The sequence below is a fragment of the Ochotona curzoniae genome, unplaced genomic scaffold (genome assembly GCF_017591425.1).
Source record: "Ochotona curzoniae isolate NIBS_2020 unplaced genomic scaffold, NIBS_Ocur_1.0 patch258, whole genome shotgun sequence".
Lineage (NCBI taxonomy): Eukaryota > Metazoa > Chordata > Mammalia > Lagomorpha > Ochotonidae > Ochotona > Ochotona curzoniae.
In genome coordinates, this window is record NW_024466815.1 from 166,242 (window position 1) to 193,915 (window position 27,674).

At 42.4% G+C, this 27,674-nt stretch overlaps 1 protein-coding gene across 1 annotated transcript in view; it reads right to left on the reverse strand.

Annotated features, from left to right (window-relative positions):
* LOC121166871 (zinc finger protein 420) overlaps nucleotides 1-27,674 on the reverse strand; it is a 211,096-nt gene that overhangs the window by 152,786 nt on the left and 30,636 nt on the right. Inside the window, exon 6 of the mRNA XM_040996185.1 lies at nucleotides 9,099-9,856. Within this exon, the coding sequence (XP_040852119.1) occupies nucleotides 9,099-9,856 (758 nt within the window). The remainder of the gene's footprint in view (nucleotides 1-9,098; nucleotides 9,857-27,674) is intronic.

Genomic DNA, 27,674 nt, shown 5'->3' on the forward strand with positions numbered 1-27,674 from the left:
CTTACAAAAGCAATACACCACGTACATGAGTTAATCTTTTTATGAACTAATTTATATTCCCTCCAACAGTGTATGCATGTTCCCCTTTCTCCACATCCTCACCAGCATTCATTCTCTTTTGGGTAGCAGCCATTCTGAAAGGGTTGACATTTTCATTTCCTTGATGGCTAGGTGGATTGAGCACCTTCTCACGTTTGTTGGCCGTTTGTATTTCTTTTGGAATTATCCATTCCAGGCCCTGTGCCTTGACAGAACTAAATGGTCTTGGTGACTTTTTGTTTTGAGGTTGAGTGACTGCTTCAACATTATGAATATTTATCCTTTGATGGATGAAGGACTTGCATATATTATCTCCCATTCTGTTGGATATCTCTTCATCGTATTGATCACTTCGCTGTGCAGAAGGTTGTGAGTTTGATATGATCCCATGTGTCTAGCTTTGGTTGCCTGCACAGTAGGGATCTTATCCAAGAAGTCATCAAATATACCAAGGTCTTGAGGTGTATCCTTTCCATCACCTAGAAATTTTAAGATCTTGTATATATTCAGGCCTTCGATTCATCTTGATTTCTGTGTATGGCTGAGAGGTAGGGGTCCAATTTCACTCTTCTACATTTAATGTCCAACTTTATCAGCACCACTTACTGAAAACTATCTTTTCTCCAATGAATGTTCTGGAAACTTGTCTCAAAAATCAATTGGATGGGCCCAGTGCAATGGCTCAGTTCATTAAACTCTCCTCTTGCAAGAGCCAGGATCCTACATGGCACCAGTTTGTGTCCTGGCTGCTTCACTTTACATTCAGCTCTCTGTCTGTGGCTTGGGAAAGCAGCAGAGGATGGCTCAAAGCATGGAACCCTGCACCCAGAAGAAGCTTCTGGCTTCTGGCTTCAGATTGACTCAGGTCCAGGCATTGCAGCCATTTGGGCAGTGAACCAACAGATAAAAGGTCTTTTTGTCTCTCCTTCCCTGTAACTCTACCTTTCCAATAAAAATAAAATGAGAAATAAAAGTTAGTTAACTAACTTTTAATCCATGTACCTGGATTAATTTCTGGGATTTATATTCTATTGAATTGATCTCTATGTCAGTTTTTAATGCCAATACCATATTAACATGGTAACTGTGGCTTTGTAGGGTGCTTTGAAATAAGATGTTGTGATGCCTTTATCTTTGCCAATTTTTTCCCTACAGGATCACTGTGGTTATTCTGGGTCTTATGAGTACATGTGAAAATGAACCCTCATAATGTAAAAGGACACGAACTCTTGTGTCTCCCAGGAGCTAGGAGCCTCTTTTGGGTCTTCCACATGGGTGCAGGGTCCCGAGGCTTTGGGCCATCCTTCACACAACCCAGTGCCCTTTACTGCTTTCCCAGGCCACAAGCAAGGAGCTGAATGGGAAATGAAAACAGCCGGCGCACAAACTGGTGCCTATATGGGATGGATGCTGGCACTTGGATATGGAGGATTAGCCAGCTGAGTCATCACACTGGTCCCGTTTAGTAGATTCTTAATGGAGTCCCTTCCCTTCTCCTATAGGAGTCCATATGATACCCCATGTTATATAGTATCTCCTCAATCTTTTAAATATTTTTGCTCTTTATTTTTGTTTTATTGGGTTATTTCAGAAGGCTTGTCTTCCAGATCAGAAATTCTTTGGTCTATTCTGTTGTTGAAGCCCTTCGTTGTATTTTTTTTTTTCACTGATTGAAACTTCAGCTCTAAAATGGTTGGTTCTTTATAATGATTTCTAACCTTTATTGAATTTATCTTTTGTATCCGTTATGTTTCTCATTCATGAAACTGTCTGTTCTTTTGCATTGCGTTCGTTCGTTAGGGTGATTATGTTGAACTTTCTCGGGCGTTTCCTGGATTCCCTTCAGGATCCACTTCCGGAGAGTTACCGTGTCTTTCAGGAGCTGTCAGGCTCCTTTCATGTTTCCTGTGTCCCTATCCTGGTGTCTGCAAATTTGATGCCATAGTTCCTTCTTTATACTGTTATTTAAAATTTATTTGTTTTGATTGAAAAGCAGATTTACAGATAGAAGGAGAGACAGAGAAAAAGATCTTCCTGGGCCTGGCATGATAGCGTAGCAGTTAAAGTCTTGAATGTGCCAGGATCCCATATGGACACAGGTTCTAATCTCAGCAGCTCCACTTCCCATCCAGCTCCGCGTGGATTTGGGTGGCTCTGGGTGTCCTGTCCTGACAGTCACAAGCCAGGAACTGGAGAATGCAGGCTGTTATTACCTGGCTCTTGTGCTGGGGGAGTGTGGTCTGGTGGGAGTGAGGTAGGGGCCACAGAGAGGGCTCTGCCGAGGTGAAGGCTAGTTATACCAGGGAGCAGAGCAGCGACCAGACAGGCTCAGGCCCACAGAGCCGAGGAGACAGCCCCCAGTTCTGGCATGGAAGACCACCGTAGGGCTGGATCTCTGGCTTCAGGACGCTGTGGTGTGACATGTAGAGCCACTTGCCTTAGAGCTGATCCTCTCAGCCTTCCTAGGGGTAGCTACTGGTGTGGAGCCCCACGAAGTTGGCAGCAAATGTCCCTGGGTTACAAAGAATAAGCGAACATGGCCCTGGGCATGTGCCCACCATCCCCACAGCCACAGGGTTTGGGGTACTTGCCCCAGTTGGGGTCCTCTTTCTGGCTCTGGTGGCTTCTGGTAGCCACTGGGCTGCTTGCCATCCTGTAGATCAGAATAAAGCATAGTGCAGCAGCAAGGCCCAGCCCTGGAGCAGCAGAGGCGATATGGGATCTTTTCTATTTTTTTGGAATGAAGTATTCACTTGGACCCCAACCAACTTTCTAGGCTAGATTTAAAGTCAGTGAGTCCTGTGGAATTTTCCTACAGTTAGGGCTGCCAGTTTGTGCTGCTGGCCAGAGGCCATGGTGCTTTCTGCTTACCTTTGCCCAACAAGCTGGCATCCTCCCACCCTGGTTGGGATCTGATGTAGACAGAAGCTGGGGTATGCTTTGTCGCTCTCTCTCTACTGCCTTTCAGAATCTGGTTTGCTGTTTCCATCATTTCTGAATGGAACTTTCTCTTCTGCTAGTTCCCTAGGTGTGTGGTCTTGATTTGTTCTGTGTTCCTGGGGCTGAGGTCTGGGAAGCTTCTTTCCGTTCAGCTGACTTGGCTGCCTCCTCACCTTCTGTTGTCGCAGCGTGGGAAGCACGGTGATCCTGAGGTCTGGTGACTCATGGCAGGATGAGACCAGCCTGTCCTGATTCCCTAGCTCATGTCCCTGGAGTTCAAGCCCACCCCATGTTAAGTGCAACTGGCCTGAGCTCATGTCACAATGACCACCACAGTTGCTAAGCAACATATTCCCTAAGATTGGAGGGCAACAAGCCCTCCCTCCACATGCCACGGCCTTTGTTTCCTTACTGCCAGATATGACTGTGAGCTACTGGGGCAGCAGGAAAAGATGGCAGCTCCCACAAGTCCATATAGAACATGGTCCAAGCTGGGGCTGAAGGAAATCTGGAGGCAGCATCTCCACACAGCCTCAGTCTCCCAGGCACAGGCCTCGATGGAGGAGGCACCTGTGAATGTCAGCGAAGGCATTTGCCCTGTGCCATGGAGAGTACCACCTGCCCCTCCTGTGTGTTCTCAAGGGGTGAGGGTGGTCCATTCCTTGTGTAGCAAGTGGACAGGACACAGAAGGCCATCTTTCTGCCTGGTGCTTGACGTCTCAGAGAGGGGCTTTTGCTCTGACAGTCTCCAGCATCTGGTACCAAGCCTGCCCCCTGGAGGAGCGGCCCTGACCACAGTGTCTGTGTGTGGAGCCTGGGTCTCTGTGTGTGTTTATCTGTGTGGGCTGGGTCTGTGTGTATGTGTGCATATGTGTGGGCTGGAGGGTGGAATTGGTTGGGTTGTTAGGTTTTAATGCCCAATGATGTATATAAGATCTGAATGGATGTGAGACAGACAGGACCACTCCACTGCACAAGCTGGCAGGAATAGGAACGAGAGCTGTGGTCTGGCCCAGTGGTGAACATGAGGGCTGAGTGTGTGCTGGGCAGGGTTGGGCTGGGCTGTAGCACTCACTGGTTTGCAGGGGAAGGAGGGCAGAACAAATTGACCAACTACCTCAGCAAAGCTTGACAGTGAATTTCTGGGCCAATCGAGACTGAGGCAGACTGTCAGCTGACTGACCTTGGAAGGATTTCCTCAGAGTGGCTATAATCAACAGCATCTCAGAACTATGAAAACCACTTGAGCAGAACCCTCAGAACATGTTCCACAATGGGGACCCTGGGATGACATCGGGTGGCTGTTCCCCATCCCTAGGTACTAAGGTGCTTGGGAGACTTGGCGTGGATTCTACCCTTGTATCTCCTACCCCTTCCCCCAGATACAGGAAAAGAAAATGTGTAAACAATTGACTCACCCAGCTTCTGATCCTAGATCCTTTCCACCCTGAACAACTATGTAAACATCAACCCCCCCAAAACTATGTAAATATCAAGCCCCCCAAAGAACATTTGGCTCAGTAAGTAGCTAGATCCCACCGGTGCTGTTGGATCTCTGCTCCTGGGGAAGTCTTCCAAATTACATTCATTCTGTGGCGATTCCTGGCCTCAGCACTCCTGGAACCACCTACCCATATTGCCCCTTTCAGGTATTTAGTTTTGAATTCCCTTGTTCTATCCCTTTGTATCTTTTCTTTCCTTCACAGGAAAGCACCCCAATCTGCATTGGGGCCCCCGCCTGTGGTATCTAGGTGGCTTCAGGATGACAGTGAGGTGACTGCTAATTGCACTGGTTACTGTGATCGGGCTTGGTCCCCTTCATCTCCTGTGTGGACTTCTGAGAAATGACTAGTTTATTGCCAACTGTGTAAATTTGCAATTATTTTTTTTAAATGTAATGAGTGTAGACATGTATAAAGTGCATTTCTGTAGATGTGAATTACTGACTTTTCTTATTTTTGCTTTATATAACCCAATGAAAACATACTGATCAAATTTTTCTCTGCTGATAACCATATCTGTCGCCTGATGCTAACACTGAATTTTCTGCATCTATACATGTATCAGATTTATTTGGGAATGACTACACTTGTCAGATTTTGATAACCTTACCTTGTTCTACTGTAACAATTTTGAGGTGTCTTGGCCTAAAGGTATTCACTTGTTAATATTAGTGTTGATGAGAATGAGCATTCGGGGTTTCAGAAAACTTCATGTCTTGACTGCTTTGATTTTTCTCTTAGCTACTCTTTATTTTGCATAATTTCTACTAAAGGCAAAGGTGTGACACACTAGGAAAAGGAAGTTATTTTCTGCATGCGATGTAACTGCATATAATAATAACCCAAAAGATTCCCTTAAAAATAATAAGTAGACACACTTCAGTGAACTGGGCACAAAATACACAGAAAAAGACTCGCATATGAAATCAGAGATGCTAAGGGGAAATCAGAACAATCTACAGAAATGCTCTAATTAGCAGATGTATGTATATAAAAAGGATACAACACAGGGACATACAATGTTTTCAAGTACATGTATTTATACTGTACCCGCATAAGCAAGTTTCTAGACAGAATGATGTTTACTCATTTCTAATTTTAGTCATTTCAGGTTTTAATTTGAAAGTAAAAAAGATTCCAGCAGGAATTTACAAGTCACAAAGGCATCTTAGAAGTTACGGTGGAACAGTATAGACAAGCAAAAAGTAAGGGTAATGAGGGGAGCGGACTCGACTCAAGGCTCCCCAGCTATCAAAACATTTTAGAAAGCATGACATCAAAATAAATTGGATTATGATACAAGAAGAGACTGGCAGATTAACAGGATAAAGAGGCAAAAACAAATCCAAATACCTACTGGAACTTAGCTTATTGTAAAGTTTACATTTAAAAGTGATACGACAAAGGTAGGTTATTACGTATCTGGTACAAGACAAGTGTGTGACCATCTGTGAATAACACCGTGTCCCTGCCTAACTCAGTGTGAGACCCCCAAACTCTGAGTAAGCCCAATACTTAAATAAAACATAACCATAAAAAAACAAACGTTAGGGATTTTAAAAAATATAATGGAGTGGAAAAAGAAGATTCATAAACATAACACCAAAAACAGAAGCCAAACAAATCCAGATGGGTAAATTTACCAACTGAAACTTCTAAGTGGAAAAAAATAACGAACTCTTGGGAAGGAAAAGTTAGTATCTCATATGTGGAGGTCTGAAAAGGCAATTAGAAAAATACCACTCAACAAAAAATGGCATTAAAACACATTTCACAGAAAATTTAAATAGTATTTACAAATAAGAAAATGCATAGTAGGGAAAATGCAAACTACATGTTATAAAAATGCAAATTAAAAGTATAGTAACACTTCCCACTAACAGACCAGCAAGAATTTAGAGTTTACAAAACCGTTTCAGCGTTAAGTATAAGGGTAATTCAAAAAGTTTGTGGAAAAATGGAATTAAAGTTTATTTTGGTGCAAAAAAAAGTTATTTTTGAAATCCTTGCATAGTTTCTTTTCATAATACACATTTTCCACAAACTTTCTGAAAACCCCTTATATAGAGAGATGGGCATTCTACTACTACATTGTAGGAAGGAATGTAAATTAGTAGAACTAAACAAAGGCAATTTGGCCTTACTAAAAATGCACAGAGGCACTGACCCAGCAAACTCACGGCAGATACACCTTTGATACGTTATTTGCATACAGACACTAGGTAATATATACAAGGATAGTCATCTCGTGTTTATTTCAAAGGATAAAAAAACAGGTACCTCAGTAAGGGTCCGATTCCGTTAACTGTGGTACAGGACTCCAAGATAACACTATGCAGGCAGAATACAAATGCGGAAGCTGTACATTCTTTACACACCTCGCTTTCTATCCTGTCATGCCCTCTTGGGAATCACATTTTTTTTTTTTTTAAGAATGTGTAGCATTTATTCACCAAAAAATTACCCCACTATCTGTCAACTGTTACTTTAAAAGGCTATATTAAAATTCCACTTGCAACTTGGTTTTTGCTAATCGATTCTCCCTTTGATTCTGTAAAATTCCTCTGCTATCGTCTGAGGATAGGTGATTGATTTCAGCTTCCTGGGAACACTTCCTACCAGACACTACAACTGCATTCCAGAAGTTACCAATCGTGCGCATGCACTTCCACGGAGATATTTTCATCTAGCAATGGTTACTCAGAGGTGTTATCTAAAAGCATATTTGCAAACATGGCAACTATTGTTTGTCCTTAAAATCTTTTCTTGAGGGTATATTTCCTTGTCTAGCATCTCATCAGTGTAACTTTTTTTATCCTTTTAATCTCAATCCTTTTGTGAAATTATGTTCTAAGTGACTTGTAAATAGCATATTATTTTAAGTAAAAAAAAATCAACTATAATAACCAGTCCATATAGGTTACGAGTTTTTTTAATTACTAACAAAGTTACCTCACTATATGATCCTTCCAACATGCCTATTCTCTATTTTTTCTGCCTTTACTTGTATTCTCATTTCCCTTCCTTCTTGCAATGCTATCATTGTCCTATCCCCTTTTTCACTTTTTTGCAAAGGTCACTTAACCTTGTCGAAGGAACTAACAAGCTTTTTGTAACTTTTCCTTCAAAATTTCCTTGAAAAATGCAATCTCCTATTTTCTAAAGGTCATTCCCTTGAAGAAAGTTTATTCAACTTTCTACAGGTTCATGAATCACAAACATATATTCTCATAAAATAAAGTTTAGATATTTCAAACTAAATTGAAATATTACAAAACACTTCACGATATTAAAAAATGGACTGCCTGAATAGTCTACCTTTCCATTTGCATTGTTGCATTTGTCTCATTTTTCCTATTCATGGTAGGCAAGACCTAGTCTATAAATCAGCTCGTCCGAAACAGCTTTTATATTAAGTCCACTGTTTACTCATTTAATTTCCTCTAAGCACTCATTTCAACCCACTGAATAAACTGATTTACATGCTACAGTTCCAGTGTTCATTCTGGGTTTATTGCTTTTCTGCTTGAAAGCTTATCCAAAACATCTAGAGAGCTTGGGTTTCATTTTGTAGACTGCTCATCACCTTTCATAAATAAACAGCCTTTCATTTTAGGCTGCATTTGTCACGTGGTCCAGGAGTTACATAGCGAGAGTAGTGTTTTTAAAGTACAAAGTTTCTTTAAAACTTTCAATTGTGTCTAACTGTCTTGCATTATTGTAAGAAAATGTACATTGCTTTTTGAAATCTATAGACGTTACTTTTTTGTATCAGCGCTATTAAAAAAATTCAGTCTTTTCAGAATGAATCTTATGACTTCAACTTACATAAGCTTAAATAAGTATTGCCTCATACTTGCTACATGCTAATTTTGTTCCAGAATAAAACATCCTAGCTTTGATATTGGATAAGCTGGGATGGTAGTAGAGTTCCCTGTATTATTCACAGGCTTAAATCTTACATGAATGTTCCAAAAGCAGTAACAAAGAGATGATACTATAGTTTCTTCTTGCCACTAAGTTGAAATCAGTAACCTGACAGTTTTTTTTTTAAGTACTTGGCAATAAAATACAGGTGGCAAATGGCAAAGCTACAAAGGTGTTGCAAAAGACTCGTGTTACAGGTAAGTTTTTCTACATTCAGAAAGTCAGCATGGTTATTCTCTAGTTATGATATTAATCATCATTATTGTTTTAGTGGTAACAGAATATTTAGTGTTTTATTTCTTTCCTGTAGAATTTCTGATAATGAATTATAAGTTATAAAGCAGAAGAAATTTATAGTCACTGGATTTTCTTTTATAAGTCTGCTGTTCTATAATAGCTAGTTAAATTCAAGGGTTTCCTACGTTAAGCGTATCATAAATTCTATATATTCACTGTGGTATAAGGGTAGGTCTTTATACATACCTCACTTTTGTAAGGCTTATCAGCACAAATTCATTATTTAAAAGGATAGCTGAAAGACCGATGAAAGTGTTTCGATCATTTCTTAATTTCTAAGGTTTCTTTCCAATACGAATTTGGTGGTGCTGAGTAAGGATTCACTCAAATGTGAGCACGCTAGGATGCCTACCTCAGAATGTGTATTCTCTGATGCTTTTTCACTTGTGAAACAGAAGTAAAGGCCTTCCCACAATCCTTACACTTATAGGGTCTCTCACCAGTATGAATTCTTTGATGCTGAGTGAGATGGGCCCTCTGCCTAAAGGCCTTCCTACATGCCTGGCACTCAAAGGGCTTCTCCCCAGTGTGAATTCTCTGATGTTGAATAAGAGTTGAGCAATCAATAAAGGACTTCTTACATTCTTTACACTCGTATGGTTTCTCCCCAGTGTGAATTCTCTGATGTCTATTAACGTAGGAAACACAAGCAAAAGCCTTCCCACACTCCTTGCATTCATATGGCTTCTCGCCAGTGTGGATTCTCTGATGTTGGGTAAGGTGTCCTCTCTGCCTAAAGGCTTTCCTACACTCCTGACATTCATAGGGTTTCTCATCAGTATGAGTTCTCTGGTGTTGAATATAGGTTGAGTAACAGAGAAAAGCCTTTTCACAATCTTTGCACTCAAAGGGTTTCTCACCTTTGTGAATTCTCTGATGTTTGTTCAAGTTTGAAAGCCAAGTAAAGGCCTTCCCACATTCATTACACTCATAGGGTTTCTCACCACTGTGAACTCTTTGATGTCTGGTTAAATTTGCACTCTGCCTGAAAGTCTTCCTACATTCCATACATTCATAGGGTCTCTCATTAGTATGGATTCTCTTGTGCTGAATCAAGGTTGAGAAGCAGATAAACGATTTCCCACATTCTTCACATTCATAGGGTTTCTCACCAATATGAATTCCATTATGTTGGGCAAGGTAGCTATGACCTCTAAAGGTATCTCCACATAACTGATACTCATTATTATAATTTGATAGGAGTTGATATTGACTAAGTGGAAAGTCATAAGCAAAGTCATTGTTATCCTGAAACTCCTCATATTTTACTCCAGGAACACTTTGCTCATGTTTCATGTGATCTGTGTAAAACATAAAGTTATTCTCACACCTTGGGTTAAGTTTGTCATTGTTATAGATTCTTACATACTGAGTCAGGTTTTCACAGAGTTTACATTCATAGAGCTTCTCTCCACTCTGAAGGATCTGACTTAGACCGTATGGTGCAGGTGGGATAAAGTCAGATGATGTCTCCTCAGCTGATGTATCTTCAAATGGTTCAATCACGTGCTCCAAAATTTCTTCCTTAATTTCCGGTTGTGTCTCAGCGTTTTCGTCGTATTCCCAAACATTTTCAAAGCAAGATTCCTCAAGGCAAGAACTTTCCATTACTTTCCACTTTAATGGTGTTTTTTCAAAAGCGTCATTGTTTAGCGATACCTCCTCAGTCTCATACCTAGAGGGCAATTCTAAAAACAAAATAAATAAATAAACTCACATTTTCCTCTTTTAGACGAAATGAAACAGCCTAGACACAGCATGCATAATTGGAATCCTTAATCAGATGAAGACAGACTTCAAACTTACTTATATTGCCAAAGATGATATAACCATAAAGGGGCATCTTATAAGGAAGGTATAGCAATTGGAAATGTATAAGTGTGGGCTCGGCCCAGTAGCCTAGTGGCTAAAGTGCTTGCCTTGCACACACTGGGATCCCATATGAGCACCAGTTCATATCCCGGCTGCTCCACTTCCCATCTAGCTCCCTGCTTGTGGCCTGAGAAAGCAGTCAAAGATGGCTCAAAGATGGCTCTCCATGCACCCACATGGGAGACCCAGAAGAAGTTCCTGGCTCCTGGCTTTGGATTGGCTCAGCACCAACTGTTGCAGCTACTTGAGGAGTGAACCAGCAGATGGAAGATCTTTCTGTCTCTCCTTCTCTCTGTAAATCTGACTTTCCAATAAAAATAAATAAATCTTGAAAAAAAAACCACGTAACATAGAAATCACTTGAAGAACTGACTACTAGAACCCACAAACATAATCAAAAGCTAGGTTGCTGAGATCTTCAAGCTTGATAAATCCCTTGGCCAACCTGATCAGGAGCATAAGAGAACACAAATGTCAGGGACAAAAGTGTCATTAATCCTACATAAGTAGTAAAAATGAAAGATGAGCCATCTTATATCTATAAAAATATGTAAAATTCCTAACTATATACAAACTATAGATCACACAAGAAACAAATAATAAACAAATTGTATACCAATTACAGAAGCTTTATTCATAGTAAAGATATCACTCTCCTGGCAGACAGGGCTTGAACTGGTGAATTCTACCAAGTTGTCAAGGAAAAATACTAATTCTACTCAAAGTCTTTCAGAATAAAGAAGTCACTATCAACTCATGGCAGAAGGGCAAGTTTTTACTCCTAAAGCAGTTAGAACACATTTTCAGCATCAATACTAGTGCAAAAAGTTTTTACTAGCAAATACATTCCCATATATACAATAAACAAGACTCAGTAGCGTTTGCTTCACGAATACATGTGGGCTTAAAACGCAAGTACCAATGAATGTAACTCAACATACTTTGAAACATCTTCAATAATGAAATACTGAAATTTTTCCTGTTAGATCAGAGACAATATGTGTGATCAATAGTGGCTATTATCCTAATTTGGTGATGATTGTACAAGTACAGTCATACACTCAAGTCTATCAGCTTGTATACTTTAATACATTCAGTTCTGTGTGGGGGGGCGGGGAGGGAAGCCAAACTGCTATTTGTCCCCATTTTTCAGTTTTTCTTAAGCCTCTGAGAGAACCTATCCTACAGCACTTTAGGACAAGTACATCACCGCTCTGCCCCGTGCGGGCTTCCCAAAGTGCACCCCGTGCCCCTAAGCCGCACTCACCTGGATACCACTCGGCCTTCTCCACCCAGGGCTCTTTCCCTTGCTCCAACAGGGAAATCACTGCTGGCTTAGAAATGGCAAGTCCTGCTCAAAGAAACAGGATATTAAAAATATGTAGACCAAAACCTACTGTGACTTAGAGCTGGTTGAACCTAAAGCAAATTCAGTTTCCTCAGAAGAATGATGGAAACAGAAAATCACCATTTGGCAAACACCAGCGTAAATGATTATTGCATGCAGGAATCATCAATGAAAACTAAAATAAGTGAGGAAAAGTATCACAAGAAAGAGAATATTTGTAGAGTTTCAAAGTACTTCACAACAAGCTACTTACTGTTTGCAAAAGTAAAAGTAGTGGCTTTACAATGCGGAACCTAGAGGACGCCACTTTAACAAACAGATCAAAGTTAGCATCACCAGTAACAAGACATGTGGACATCATTTATCTCCTGATATGATGCACTGAAAAAGGGATAACATCATTTCTGTGGTATTCTTGCCAAAAACACATATGCTCAATCCAATCATAAAGTACCAGACACACCAATCCAGGGATATTCTATGTAATAACAGGCCAGTATGGTTCGTGAAAGAAAAAACTTCCAAGACCAGAGGGGACTATGCAGATGTGACGACTAAATGCAACGTGTGATCCTGGATCAGTACAAAAACCACTACCAGGACGGTTAATGACTTGAATATGTCGATATTTTGCCAATATTGTATTGTTTGTTCATTTTCTGGCTTACTCATTGTATGATGCGCACATAAATTGTTAATGCTGGGGGAACTGGCTGAAGAGTATGTGGGCACGTATTGTTCAGTCTAATTCTTAAAACTCGTTTTAAAAATGCTTTAAAAACAGGCCTCAGAAAAACTTCTGGGCAGAAGAATGAAGAGGTGGAAAACGTTCACATTAGGCTGACCGAAGGAATCAGACGACAAACGAGCAGGGTAAGTTTTATCTAAATTTATACGAGGGATCTATCTCTAGTTAGTTTGGTAAGAAAAACAAGCCACTTCGAGACATAATCAGTGATTCTTCTTTTCAAAGTCCTTTAATCTTAAAATTCGTAGATTGTAGCTTTCAAAAAAAAATGCCAGGAGATGAATCATCCTACATTTTCAATGAAGTTCTACTCCTAAATTCTATAGCTTGTTCCACAAACATCTCTCCATCATAATCCATCTCCTTAAACACCAAGAAGAAAAGTCCATTGCATAAAGAGCCAGGGGAAGCTGTCAAGGTTGGTGAAGAACAGGAAATATGAAAGTGCCTGAGAGAGGCACACTACTCCAACAAAACAAAGTTCAAACCAGGGTTTTAGAAGAGGGAACAGACACTCACATATTTAATGCGGCCCTAGAATTCCAGTGGAGAGAGCATTTCCTGAATTGCAGGGAGCAGGTGCACTTACCCAGTGATGCCAAGTTGCCGTAGTTCTCCAACATCACATCTCTGTATAAGTCCCTCTGAGCGGGGCCCAGGTACTCCCACTCCTCCTCCGAGAAGTCTATAGCGACATCGCTGAACAACACCAACTCCTGAAAGGAGAACTCCATGTAACAAATGTAATAAGCTGTATATATTCCACATGAGTAAGAATTTTAAAAAGATTTTTCTGGAAGACATTCTAGAAAAGCAATAGATTAGAACTGGGACCTTGGACCGTGGGGGATGGGAGATGAGAGAAGAAATTAATATTCACATGCTGGTGAACAGTCCTGGGCTGGGGAACGGAAACAACCTCCTGCTAGTGTGGGAAACTCGGAGTAATCCAAACATGATAGGGGCGATAGAAGGCAAAGAATGCAAACAATGCGCACACAAACCGAGCATTTCTATAAACATGCTGTGACTGCAGGGAAGGCTGGTAGCTTGGAGTTCAGACCCTATACATGCCAAAGAACGGGCCTCTGGCTGCTGGGAAATCATTTCTGAGCCCTTCAATATCTTGCTGATTTAAGTGTTTTTAGATGCCTGAGCCTTTGGGCACTATCGGCTTGACCTCAGAAGCAACCTGAGACTAAGTAGCTGAGGCCAGCCATGTGGACACTGCATGTACCCTCACGCTGGCTCTCCAGGCTGGGATCTTTCCCTGGGTGTCACACAATTAAACACATGCTCCTGCAACTCTCCAGTTTACAATGATTTCTCTTGGACTTTGACCCAAGCCTCTTAACCCTTTCCTGATTTTAATCTGTATCCTTCCAATGCAATAAACCACAAGTGTGAATATCACCAAATTCTGAGCCCAGCAAAAGCAGCCAGAGGAGCAGTGGGTGGTCTCGGGGACATGACTGGCATCACCAGTGGGACTTGCTAGAATAATCACGACTTATTGGAACAAAGCAAAAGCACTGCTGGGAAAACAGGAATGTGAGTGGAGGTTCACGAACTTTTGTACTGGGTGAATCCTAACTCAAGGACGGCATGAGACAGCAGCACTGTGCAGTGGATGGAGCTGTCACTTGTGCCAGCATTCCACACTGGAAGTCCAGTTTGGGTCCTGGCTACTTCCAGTCCAGCTTCCTACTGTTAAGTCTGAGGAAGGAACGGAAGATAGTGCAAGGACTCAGGGCCCTGCTACCCTCATGGGAGACCTGGCTGGAGCTCCTGCAGATATCTGCAGAGTGAATCACTGGGGAGGGGTTTCCTCTCCACCCTTTTTCTAGCATTGTTTGTCAAATAAATCTGTGTAGTTAGCCATGATCTATCAGAAATGGTAGATCCAAGGTAGTGTTTCATTAGACAGATACATGAAGAAAATAATGTGAAATAATGAGAAGCCAAAAAACACAATCCCTTGGTTGTTACCTACAGTGGCTAAAATCCAAGGGGATTGTGGGGAAAAGTCCTGCCCTGCACCAAGGTTAGATGTGTCTGGCCTGAAGTGTGGCCCGACTAGCAGCTCAGAGCTGCCACCACAGGGAACAATGGCACCGCCACAACCTATGAGCACCAAAACCCAGTCCAAGGGGGAAAAAGGAGAGTCCCAAACCAAGAAACTGAGGAGACCCAGGGGTGTGGTGGGCGGGGACGAGTGGTCTTAGAATTCCTCAGTCTTAGATCGTGTGCTTCCCAGCAGATTCTTATTCAATGCAAAGCATTCCTGATGTGACAGGCTGGTGGCTGCAAATAAGCCGTCATGAGATAAATTTACTCTGAGATGGAAATCTGTCTGTCACCTCCTTTAAACGCCAAGTGGAACCTCCCAGATGAAGTGTGGACATGCCGGCTGCACACCCTGAGTTGGCTTTCTGATGCCCAGATGTGCAAGTGCTTGCCCAGCTCATGCCAAACACTACGGCTGAGGAACGTCTTTTGGAATGGACACCTTCATAACCTCACTAACTGTAAAATCAAGCAGTGGTTCAAGAAGCTGCATGACATGTCGCAAAGGTGCTCCTTATGTCGCATACAGAGGCCAAGAATGTTAGAATGACTTACAACAGAATGAGGAAAGATAAAGGAAAGTCAACAGGTTCATTCTCATAGTAATTCTTCAAATGACTAAGACATGGAAGTGGGACCGGTGCCACAGCATTGTAGGCTAAGCCTCTATCTGTGGCACCAGGGCCCTTCTGGGTGCTGGTTCCAGGCCCAGCTGCCCCACTTCTGACCCAGCTTCCTGCTTATGGTTTAGAAAAGCAGCCTAAAGTCCTTTGAACCTTGCACCCTTATGAGAGACCCAGAAGCTCCTAGCTTCTGGCTTTGGATTGGCTCAACTATGGCTGATATGGCCATATGGGGAGTGAACCAGCGATGGAAAATCTTTCTGTCCCTCCTGTCTCAGTGCCTTTCACATAAAAAAGAAAAGAAAAGAAATGGATGAGCTGGCATTGTGGTGCACTAGGTTTAGCCACAGCCTGCGATGTTGCCATTCTACAAAGGTGTATTTGAGTCCCAGCTGTACTACGTCCATCTTGGGTGTCTTGTTGGACTCTTACCTCTTGTGCCAGCAGCGACCAGGGCTCCTTGGCCCAACACAGTGCCTCTAGAGTTTTGGGTTTTGGTATGTGTGCCCATGTGTTCTTCCTAGCCTAATACCATCCGACTTGGTGGGACTTGGAGCTCGGCTGTGTGTGCTATGCCTAATGTGGTACAGTACAGCTTGCTACGATCCATGGCCTGGAGGTCCTACACTCTCCCCAGGCCCAGCATGGCACCCCAGGCTCCAGACAGAAGTTGCCCACTTGCTGCTTGAACCCAAGGTAGCTACTCCCAATCCAACCCAGCAAGCAGCCCATGGACAGTGATCCCAGACAGCATGTCAGGCTGCCTAGGTCACTCACAGATCCAGTCACCCTCAGATGGCATCTGAGGGGGCCACGTTCTACACCCAGCATTAGTGCACCTGTGGGGCTCTGCAGTTGGGTAGCAGCCAGGAGTCTCTGAGTCCACCCAGCCCCAGATCCAGCACTGATGTCACAACCCCAGTTCCTGACTTGGCTGTGTGTGCTGGGCACACCTGTAAGACCAGCAAGGCCTGCTTCCTACACCTGAGAAACCCATCACACCTATCCCTCCCTCGGGTAATGGCTGGAGGCCCAGACGCACAAAAAGCACAGGGACACAAGCCATATGAACAAGGCAGTCTAACTCTCTCAAAGGAACATTACAAGGCATAAATACTGGATTGTGACAAAAGGAAACTTGAGAAAATGCCCAAAAAAGAATTAAAAAGAATGACTGTGAAAAAAAAAAATCACTCAAAAAATACAAGAGAATACAGTGACACATTTAAATTAGGGGAAAAATGCCAATTTCATGATAATGGGGACATTAATGTCTCACTTCCATCAAGGCACGAATCAACCAGACAAATCCGAGCTAATCTATACAATGGACCAAATGACTGAAACCATCCCGCTCCACAGCTTCAGGATACATCAGTGCATGGAACATTCTCTAGGACAGACAACACATTAGGCCATAAGACAAGTCTCAACAGATTGAAATTCTAGAAATTACACAACGCACGGGGACTGAAAAACATCCTCCTGAATGAAATGTGGGTCATGGAAGAAATCAAAAAGGATTTCTCAAATTCTTATTAAAAAAAAATGTTAAAAATGAAAATACAACATATCAAAATGTATGCGACAAAGTCAAAACAATGTTAAGAGGAAACTATGTAGCAGTTTTTAAGTGCCTACATTAAAACTTTGGAAATAGTTCAAACAATCTAACAGTGTATACTAAGGACCTAGAAAAACAAAAACCAAACTGAACCCAATATTAGTAAAAGAAAAGAAGTAATAAAATAAAAGAATATAAAATTGAAAATTAAAAATAAAATAGAAATTTAAAAATAAATAAAGGAAATAAAATAGATATTTTTAAATGAAAACTCCCACAAAAGATGTGGGCTGGCTTTGTGAAATACTGTGTTAAGACATTGTGACACCAACATCCCATTGGGGCACTGGTTCAAGTCCTGGCTACTCTACTTCCAGTCCGGTTCCTGCAAATGAGAACAGGAAAGCAGCAGCGACAGATGGCCACATGGGAGATCTGGACAGCATTCCAAGTTCCTGGCTTCAGTGCAGCCACTTCAGGGTGGACCAGTGGATGTAATAGCTCTGCCTTTGAAATAAATTAAATTTAAAAAACAGTGAAATGAAGAACTGCTTTAAAAAAAATGAATAAGTAAATAAACGACTGGTCCAACTAACCAAGGGAAAAAAGGCTCAAATTAATAAAATTAGAGATGAGAAAGAAGATACTAAAACTAACAGAAATATAAATAATTATCAGAAACTATTATAGACAATGATATGCCAGGAAACTGAAAAATCTGTTAAGAAGTGCATAATTTCTGGACACACATAATTTGGGGCATGAAGATAGAAAAAAACTAAATAAATCAATAACAAAAACTAAGATTTAATCAGTAATGAAGAGCCTCCCATACCAAAAAAAAAAAAAAGCAAGCCTAGAACAGAATGGATTCACTGCTACTAAACTTTTTTTTAAAAAAAAGATTTAATTTTATTGGAAAGTCAGATTTACAGAGAGGAGAGACAGAGAGAAAGAAAGATCTTCCATCCACTCCCCAAGTGGCTGCCATGGCCAGAGCTGAGGCAACCCAAGGCTTCTGGGTCTCCCACACGGGTGCAGGGTCCTAAGGCTTTGGGCTGTCCTCGACTGCTTTTCCAGGCCACAAGCAGGGAGCAGGATGGGAAGTGGAGCTGCCGGAATTAGAACTGGCGCTCATATGGGATCCCAGTGTTTGAAAGGTGAAAATTTCGTCATTGAGCCATCCTGTCAGGCCTCTACCAAACTTTTAAAGAACACACACTAATTTTTCTCAAACTAGTTGAAACAATTGAAACGGAAAGGAACTCTTTAAAACTCCTTTTATGAGGTCAGCATTACCTTAATTCTATAACTGGACAAATATGTAACAAAAAACAAGTCTGCACATTCCTGATGAGTGTACATGCAAAAATAAGCACACCGAGTTCAACAGCACATCGCAAAGATCATCCACCCTGACCACGTGGGATTTACTCCAGGGATGCAAGGGCGTTTCAACACAAAGATGACTGTTCCAATAGATGCTGACAAAGCATTCGATAAATATCCATATCCTTTCAAAAAAAAGTTTAAAAATTAGATATGAAAGGTGCTACTTCGACCCAATAAAGGCAACATATGACAGCCTCACAACCTGCGTCATACTGAACGGGTAAATGCCAGAAGTGTTTCTGCTAAGATCTGGAAGCAAAGATGTCCCCTCTGACCACATGAGGTGATTAAAATAAATCAAAGGGAGACAAACAGGAAGGCAAGAAAACATTCCTGCTTGCAGATGACAAGATGGATTATTTAGGGGAAACAAAAGACTCCACTAGGAGTCTTACTAGAACTGACAGAATTCAGCAAAGTTGCAGGATACAAAATCAACCCACAAAAGTCAATAGCATTTTTATCTGCCACCAATGACCTGTTTGAGAAACAACTTCTAAGAACACTCTCAATCCTAATAACTACCAAACAATTTTACCAGGATAAAATTAACCCAGGATGAAATAAGACCTCTACAATAAAAATTGTAAAACGCCAATGAATGAAACAGGAGGCTGTGGAGCCAGCAAGGAAATGCTGTCACAGCCAAGCACTTGCCTCTTTCTGCAGTGACGTGCAAGTTAGCAGGTTTCCATGCTGTTACGCTCCCATCTGCTTCTGTGGCAACGGTGTGATGGCAACTGGGCAGACGGGGGAGCCGAGACCTTTTCCTGCTAGTCAGTGAACCCGTTTACCTTAGCTCCTCTGTCACAAGCAAGCTTGTATGTGTCCTGTCTGTTCTCATCCACTGCTGCGAGAAGGAAGGACTCTTACTCCTCCAAAGGCCCGGACATTGTCTTTTGGCTGTCCGGGGGCTGGCCGAGGAAAGTATGTCTCATGTACCTACGGCTCCTTGAGTGTTCTCCCAGCCCTGGTCCTGAGCACCCTGTCACAGCTGCTGACTTCTGACCCAACACAGACACACGCAGGAAATCGAAAAATCCTCCATGTTCATGGACTAGAATTAATGTTTCAAAACATCCAAAGTGCCCCAGACAATTTACAGATTCAGTACAATCCCATCAAAATCCTTCATAGAATCAGAAACAAAAAATCTTAAAATCAATACTCAAATAGCCAGGTAATATAAAACAAGGAGATAACCGTGCTAGATTTGAAGAAATACTACAGAGCAACTACATCAAAACAGCATGACAGAAGTGTAAAAAGACATATAGATTGATGGAACAGAATTCCTGGAAATAAATAAATGTCTACAACCAACTAATATTTTAAGAGCTATTCAGAGTCTTTCCCTGGACAAAGGACAGCAGCTTCAACAAATGGTGCTGGGAAACTGGATTTCCACATGCACAGACCCCCTACCTCGTACCCTATAAACATCAACTCAGAGGGGACCAAGAGTCTAAACTTAAGACCTGAAATTACTTAGGGAAACATGGAGGAAACATTCACTGCTCTTGGCAAAGATTTTGGATAAGACCCCAAAAGCAAAAGTAAACAAGTGGGCTTACCTCAAGCTAAGAAGCTTCTGCACAGCAGAGAAAAAAGTAAGGAGAAACAGAAAAGTACAAAATATTTAAAAAACAATACCTCTGATGAAAGATTAATACCCAGAATATACAAGGAATTCAAGGAACTCAACAACAGAAATGTCCAGTGAAGAAATGTCCAAAGGATTTGTAGAGACATTTTCAAAGGCAGAAATTCAAATAGACAACAGACACATGAAAGAGTCTCAGTAAAACTGGCCATCAGAAAAATGCAAATAAAATCTACAGTTAGCTATCAACTCACAATTAAAGTGGCTATGATACCCAAATAAAAAATCACACCTGCTGGTGAGGAGGGGGAGGAAAGAGCACCCCAATGTTGGGAATACCAACTGCTACAGCCAACACGCAACTCAATACAGATGCCTGAGAAACTGAAAACTGGCTCTACCACCTAGTCCAGCTACTGCACTCCTGGGAATCTATCTAAAGGAAGTGAAATCAGCATACAAAAGAGGCAGTTGTGTTCCCATGCTGACAGCAGCTCAATTCATACAGCGAAGATATGGAAACAACCTAGATGTCCATCAGCTTAGGTCTGGAAAAAGAAAACAGGATGTATACACATACACACACACTTGATATTATCCAGCCATCAAAAAGAATGAAAACCTAACAGTTGCAATAAAATGGACAAAAATGAAAATCATTATGCTAAGTGAATAAGTCAGACTCAGACAAATACCATGTTTACTCTTTATTGTACAAGTTGATATGGTGTGTGACTGTGTGTCTAAATGGAATGAAAACAGTGAACACTGACAAGGTCAAAAGAAAGATTCTAGCAACACTATCAGATTCTGGCTGGCCAGGAGGTACCCTTGGTGATCTGACCTTCAAGGGCCGTAAGCAAAATCTATTCTAGTTTGAAAACTTAAATGGCTGAAAGGCAAAAGTGACAGTGAGTGAGATACCTGATCTCCCAACCTTGGGGGCAAACCTTTGATAAATTAATCAGGAGGAGGAACCTGGCTGAGACACTAAAGCTACTTGCACACACATGGGGAAAGGCCAAGAGCGGAGAACAAACTTTTCTGGATTCCTCGCCATGAGACTCCAAAATATGTCGGTGACATCCTAACAAGGGCGGCACATCGGGATTCAGGTGGGGGCTGGGATGAAGGAAATGTTTGGCTGGACTTCCGGTGAACTGGTTACATTTACTTATCTGAACGTACAACTGTGAAGGATGCTGAGTCTGATTAGGGATGCTGCCTGCCTCTACCTAGGACTGCATAACTGAAGGCATGAGAATTTGCCCCTAAATCAAAGTTAAACAGAAATGATAAACACAAGCCCATAGAATTGCTCAACCCATTTAGTTGGCTAATCTGAAACACTACAGAATACCTAGTACGTACTGTAATGGTGTTGCCAACTAATTTTCTGCAAATGAAAATACTCATGGAAATACTAAAGCTTGAATGCAGTAGCACCACCTGCAGCACGAGCAGACACTGATAGGGTTTCAACAGAACAAATGCCACGGGAAGCTAAAGGACACCAGCACTCAGTGACTGATCTTTCTTCTTTTTTTAAAAGATTTGTTTACTTTTATTGCAAAGTCAGATATATACAGAGAGGAAAATCTTTCATTCAATGATTCACTCCCCAAGTGACCGCAATGACTGGTGCTGTGCTGATCCGAAGCCAGGAGCCAGGAGCTCTTCCAGGTCTCCCACACGAGTGCAGGGTCCCAAGGCTTTAGGCCATCCTTCACTGCCTTCCCAGGCCACAAGCAGGAAGTTGGATGGGAAGTGGGGCTATCGGGATACGAACCGGTGCCCTTATGGGATCCTGGCACATGCAAAGCAAGGCTACTGCGCCAGGCCCTCAGTGACTGATATTACAAATGTTTTTTCCTTGATCTTAGGAAGGAACCAACCATAGATTGCCTTCATGTGAATGGAAGTTTCCAATTTAACTTTTCCATATTGCCACAGTATAATTCGAACTCTTCAGTGTACTGTTATAATCTGGCCAGGATAGACTGGATTTCATGCAGGCTGTGGGTGTAACAATACTGATGACACAACGTCAGAAACTCAAGACCAAGTCGGGCCCGATTCCCTGGGGAAGTCCTCACACACACAGCTGTTGGGGCTTCTGGATGCTGTAACTGGATCCTGACAGGAGCTGACACTGACCCTGGTCTGGGGCACACTCGATGGACGCTATAATGCTCAAATACTATAAAAGGACTTGGAACGGAAGCGAATGGACATCCTACACAGGTGTGTTCCATTTTCTCATACCAATGGACACACTTTACACCCACAATATCCAACATCAAAAGGATGAAGTGTACTGTCAACTTCTCTCAAAAAAAAAAAAAAAAAAGCAGCATTTGGCCTCGAGGTTTAGAAAGCAGCAGGGAGGCCACACCCCAGACTGGAGTTCAGGCTCAACCCCAACTCCTAGTTTGTTTCTTGCTAACGGCCAGGTTGGGAGGCAGTGGGGATGGCTCACGCAGCTGAGCTGCTGCCACGCCCAGGGGACATCTGGCTTCAGTTCCTGGCCAGGAAAGTATTTCATGAGTGAACCAATACAGCGTGAGCTCTTTTGGTCTCTCTGCTTCTCAAATTAAATTTTTTAAAAGATTTATTTATTTTTATTGCAAAGCCAGATATACAGAGAGGAGAGAAAGATCTTCCGTCCAATGATTCACTCCCCAAGTGGCCGCAGTGGCCAGTGCCGAGCTGATCCGAAGCTAGGAGCCAGGAACCCCCTCCAGGTCTCCCACATGGGTGCAGGATCCCAAGGCTTTGGTCTGTCGACTGCTTTCCCAGGCCACAAGCAGGGAGCAGGATGGGAAGCAGGGATGCCGGGATTAGAACTGGCGCCCATATGGGATTCTGGCACGTTCAAGGCAAGGACTTTAGCCACTAGGCTACCATGCCAGGCCCTGCACAAAGATTTTGTAATAAACTACATCTCAGCAAATATGAGGGGAGGAGAGACCCCAATCTTTTTGAAGAGAATATGAATAAATTTGAAAACTTCCTTGCAGAGAATACAAGTACATTTAAAGAACTCTAGTAACAGATTACTGAGGAAATTTCAATGGAGAGGAACCATACTACTTATAATCAAGTCTTTACATGGCAAAGTAAATAATTCCATTTTTCAGTTGAAATTGCCAAAACAAGAAAGCTGGTTAAATCCACCAGTGGTGTTGGGGCATAATCTCAGTACACCCCGCACACAGATCCAATTCTGAAGCATACGCATGCAGGTGCAGCTCCTTCGCAGATACAGGCATGTCCCAGAGCTTCCGAACAGACCGGAACACGGACAAGGAGACAACACTGGCAACTTCTATTACACTCCAATAATGGAACACCAGAGAGCCGTAGCAATGACTTTTCTCCCTATGTGTGATGTCTTGTGCCAAGTAAGGAGGATTAGCAAAGAGTATTCATTTTTTTAAAGCAAAGATTAATCTATTTTTGAGAGAAAATCCACATCTACATGACTCTATGTTAGGGAAAAGTAGAAGGATTTGCAGAAAACACTGTCACTGTTACAGAACCACAGGTAATTTTCACCATTCTTTTATTACTATCTTTTAGCATCCCTGATGTTGGACGTGAATGGTGCAGCTGTATGTATTGCGACGGCGCCAGGAGGTCCCTCTGAAGGGCCCGAAGCCACTCCAAGGCTGCAGTACAGAACAGGGCTACCAGAGTCTTCACTAACTGCCTATGGTTTGAAAGCACTGCCTGCTTCCTTCCAGGTCCCCACGCACCACTTCATTACCCAGCACTATCCTCCTACACTTTGCATCCAAATGGTGAGATCTGCCTCTAAGGGGAGGAAGGAGCTGCAGACATCCTAAACCCATCCAGAAATCAGTCCTAGTCCTATGGGAGGAGGAAGGAGGAAGAATGGCTCTGTGTGTGCACATGCGCGTGGTGGGAGAATATAAAAGAGTTTGTGGGAAACTTCAAAATATTTCAGAACATGACTTGCAGGAAATTTTAAAAATATGTCAAACTGGGCCTGTCGCAGTGGCCTAGCGGCTGGGGTCCTCGCCTTGAACGCACCGGAATCCCATATGGGCACTGGTTCTGGTCCCGGCAGCCCCATTTCCTATCCGGCTCCCTGCTTGTGGCCTGGGTGGGCAGTTGGGGATGGCCCAGAGACTTGGGACCCTGCACCCACATGGGAGACCTGAAGGGGGTTCCTGGCTCCTAGCTTTGGATTGGCTCGGCACTGGCCGCTGCATTCGCTTGGGGAGTGAATACCTGGATGGAAGATCTTCCTCTCTGTCTCTCCCTCTCTCTGTACATCTGGCTTTGTAATAAAAATAAATAAATCTTAAAAACAAATGTCAAATCATATGAAAAGGCTCAAAATGCAGTAATGCTTATGCTATAATCAAAAGCATATAGTAGCCATGAATCTACAGGGACGTGAACATACTTCAAAAGTGTGGAGGAAGGTCTGGCACAATAGCCTAGTGGCTAAAACCATCACCTTGAACGCACCAGTTCTAATCCCAGTCAGCCCTGCTTCCCATCCAGCTCCCTGCTTATGGCCTGGGAAAGCAGTGGAAGACGGCCCAAAGCCTTGGGACCCTGCACCCGCGTGGGAGACCTGGAAGAAGCTCCTGGCTCCTGGCTGGGTTGGCTCCAGCCATTGCGGTCACCTGGGGAGTGAACCATCAGATGGAAGATCTTCCTCTCTGTCTCTCCTCCTCTCTGTATATCTGTCTATCCAATAAAAATAAATAAATGTTTAAAAAAAGGTAGGGAGGAATAGCCAACTTATATAGAATTCCAAAAAATTTGTGTCAAGAGCTCATTACAACATAACTCTACATTCCTAAGTGTGGCCTGTACATATGATTTCTTACAAATAGTAGAGGGGCTGGTGCTGTGACGCAGTGGGTTAAGCTGCTCTTCCGTTATGAGTACAGGTTTGAGTCCTCGCTGCTCCACTTTTTCCAACATCTTGCTCACGTGCCTGGGAAAGTAGCAGATGCTGGACCCTGCACCCATGTGGGAGACTCACACAAATAAAATCATCACTTTTTTTTTAAAGTATAGTTGAAAAGTTGGGGCGGGCACGCAATTGAGCAGTGGAGAAAACTGCCACGCACGTCCTCTGCCAGAAAGCCAAGGTAAGATGAACAGTGAAGAAATGTTCCGAGTCCTGCAGTTGTGCTGAGACTGGCAACCCAGGACCGCTGTCTTCAGTCCCAAATCCAACATCCCTCCGATGATGAGGAAAACACCAAACAAATTCTGAGTAAGGGACATTCTACAAAGTCATCAAAAAGAAGGAAACTGGGAAAGCAGGCTATCCTGGAATTGGCTTTTGGTTAAAAATGAAGAAATCTTCTCAGCTTTCCAAGATTTGACATGAAAAGGAGGAATGCAAGATATCTCAACGTTTATAGGGAGTATAGACTGAAATGATAATACTGTAGTTGTCATGGGCTAATATTTGGGGAAAAAAAAAGAGGAATTATTGTGCTGAAGTTGTAGCACAGCACATTAAGACACAGCTTGCAATGCCGCCATCTCATATGGGAGTGCTGATTCATGTCCCGGCTGCTCTGCCCCCGATCCAGTTTCCTAATATATTTAAGTGCTTGGGCCTCTGCCACCCACTTGGGAGATGAGGACAGAGTTCCCAGACTCCCGGCTTCGGCCAGGCTCAGCATTTGCAGCTGTGGCCATTTGGCAGAGTGAACCAAGATAGAGGATCTCTTTCTTTCTGGCACTCTGCCCTTCAAATAAATGAAATAGACTTAAAAAAAAAAATGGAGAAATCTGGATAAAATCTGAACTTCACTTAATAGTAATGTATCAATATTGACTATGACAAATGTATCATGCTAATGCAAGATGTTAATAGCTGGGGAAACAGTTTGAGGTACACTATTCTTAATTTTCCTATGTAACTGATATAAAGAAGTTTTATCAAAATGTGTAGCAGTCTTAACAGATATAAGAGCTATATGTCTTGTACGCATTGAAGACAGTTCTAAGTATGTTTTTTAATTTTTATCAGCATGGATGAATCTTTTTTTAGCCAATACTTTTCAGTATGACAGAACTTCAAAAAGTATGTGGGGAGGAAAAAAAACAAAGCTTAAAGAAAGTTTGTGGAAAACGAATTAAAAAATTAAGTATACTCTGTCATGCTGCATGCATTGAGTTAAGCAGCGGCTTATGACTCCTGCCTCCCACACAGGTGTGATGGTTCAAGTCCTGGCTGTTCTGCTTCCTGCTGGGCTCTGTTCTAATGTGCCTGGGAAGGCAGCAGGAGATGGCTCAAGTACTCGGGCCCCTGTCACCCGCGTGGCAGACCCAGACGGAATTCCTGGCTCGGGGCTTTGGCCTGGCACAACTCCAGCTGTTGCAGCCATTTGGGGATTGAACCAGCAGCAGATAAAAGATCTCTCTGTCTCTCCCTCCCTGTCACTCTGCCTTTCCAATAAATGAATATTTAAACACAAAATTTAAACCATGCCTTTGTTTTCATAATATGCATTTTCTGTAAAATTACACTAACATTTTATTTCCACTTCCCAACGAGCTTCGTACACTGCTGTGATGCCCTCCACAAAGTTACTGACTCATCTTGTGTCAATCTCATTCGGCAGAAAATCATTCCTGCAAGGCACCAGGTGCAAAGCTGATCACGGAGAGCTCCTTGGCTTCCAGAGTCTCTGTACCCAAGGTGGTGTCGCAAAACAGTCGCCATGACCATGGCTGGCAGAGGCCTCATTCCTTTGAACTCCCAAGGAGTAGCAACCCACATCTCAACTGATTTCTGTTTATGCTGCACGAGGGTATTTTTAGAAAGTCCATAGAAAAGTACACTTTAAAAGAGAAATTTATTTTTGGTGTAGGAAATTTTGAAATCCATGCATAGCTTTTTTCACAACATAGATTTTTCCATGAGTTTTTTTTTTTTAAAGAAATCTTCATATGACTGGATTTCAAAAATTTTTATACCATAAAATATAAGCTTTTAACTCCATTTCCCACAACCTTTTTGAAATAGCTTCATGTCTCCCTTACTTGATTCAACAGGAAATTGTTTTCTTCTTTTTTTTTCCAACCTGAGAAACAGCCAGCCCTGTTCCCTGGTCCATCCATCCCGTCCCCTGTGAAGGCCCAGGCGGGGCAGTCAATTAAGTCTTCCCACGGTGTGTGGCAGAAATCCCATTACAGGAACCTTCAAAGTCCCCCCAGGAGGGAAGCCAGACTCGGGTCCTGAACCCAGGCCCCCCAATAATGCAAGCAAGGTTATCTCTACCTGCCTGGCTTTTCTAGAGAGAATTTCAGGATGGCCACTGAATTATTCTTATCATTGCATTTCTCCCTGGTATCCGCGATATTCCTGGCATTACTGAACTGTGTTTGACCTAAAAATTCCACGCTGGAAAAGTTATCCATAGGAGAGACCTGTGAAAGGGCAGAGCAGCCACCACAGGCATCTACAATTGGGAAGTTATGCGACAGATGACTCCTCTACCATTAATAATTATAAGCAAGTGTTTTAATTAGCAAAGAGAGAGAAAGGATGCATAATGAAGGCAAGATGAATTATTACATAAGGGAGCAGGTTTTTTTTTTAAGGACCTATTACTTTTAGGAGAGGGTTTGGGGAAATAATGAGAAAGGCAGCTCCGTGCTTAGAGGCTCGTGATGTGGCTCTTCTCATGTACTGTGAAATTTGTACAAGATGGAGACAGGGAAAGCAGATGGGAAGAGCAGGAACAA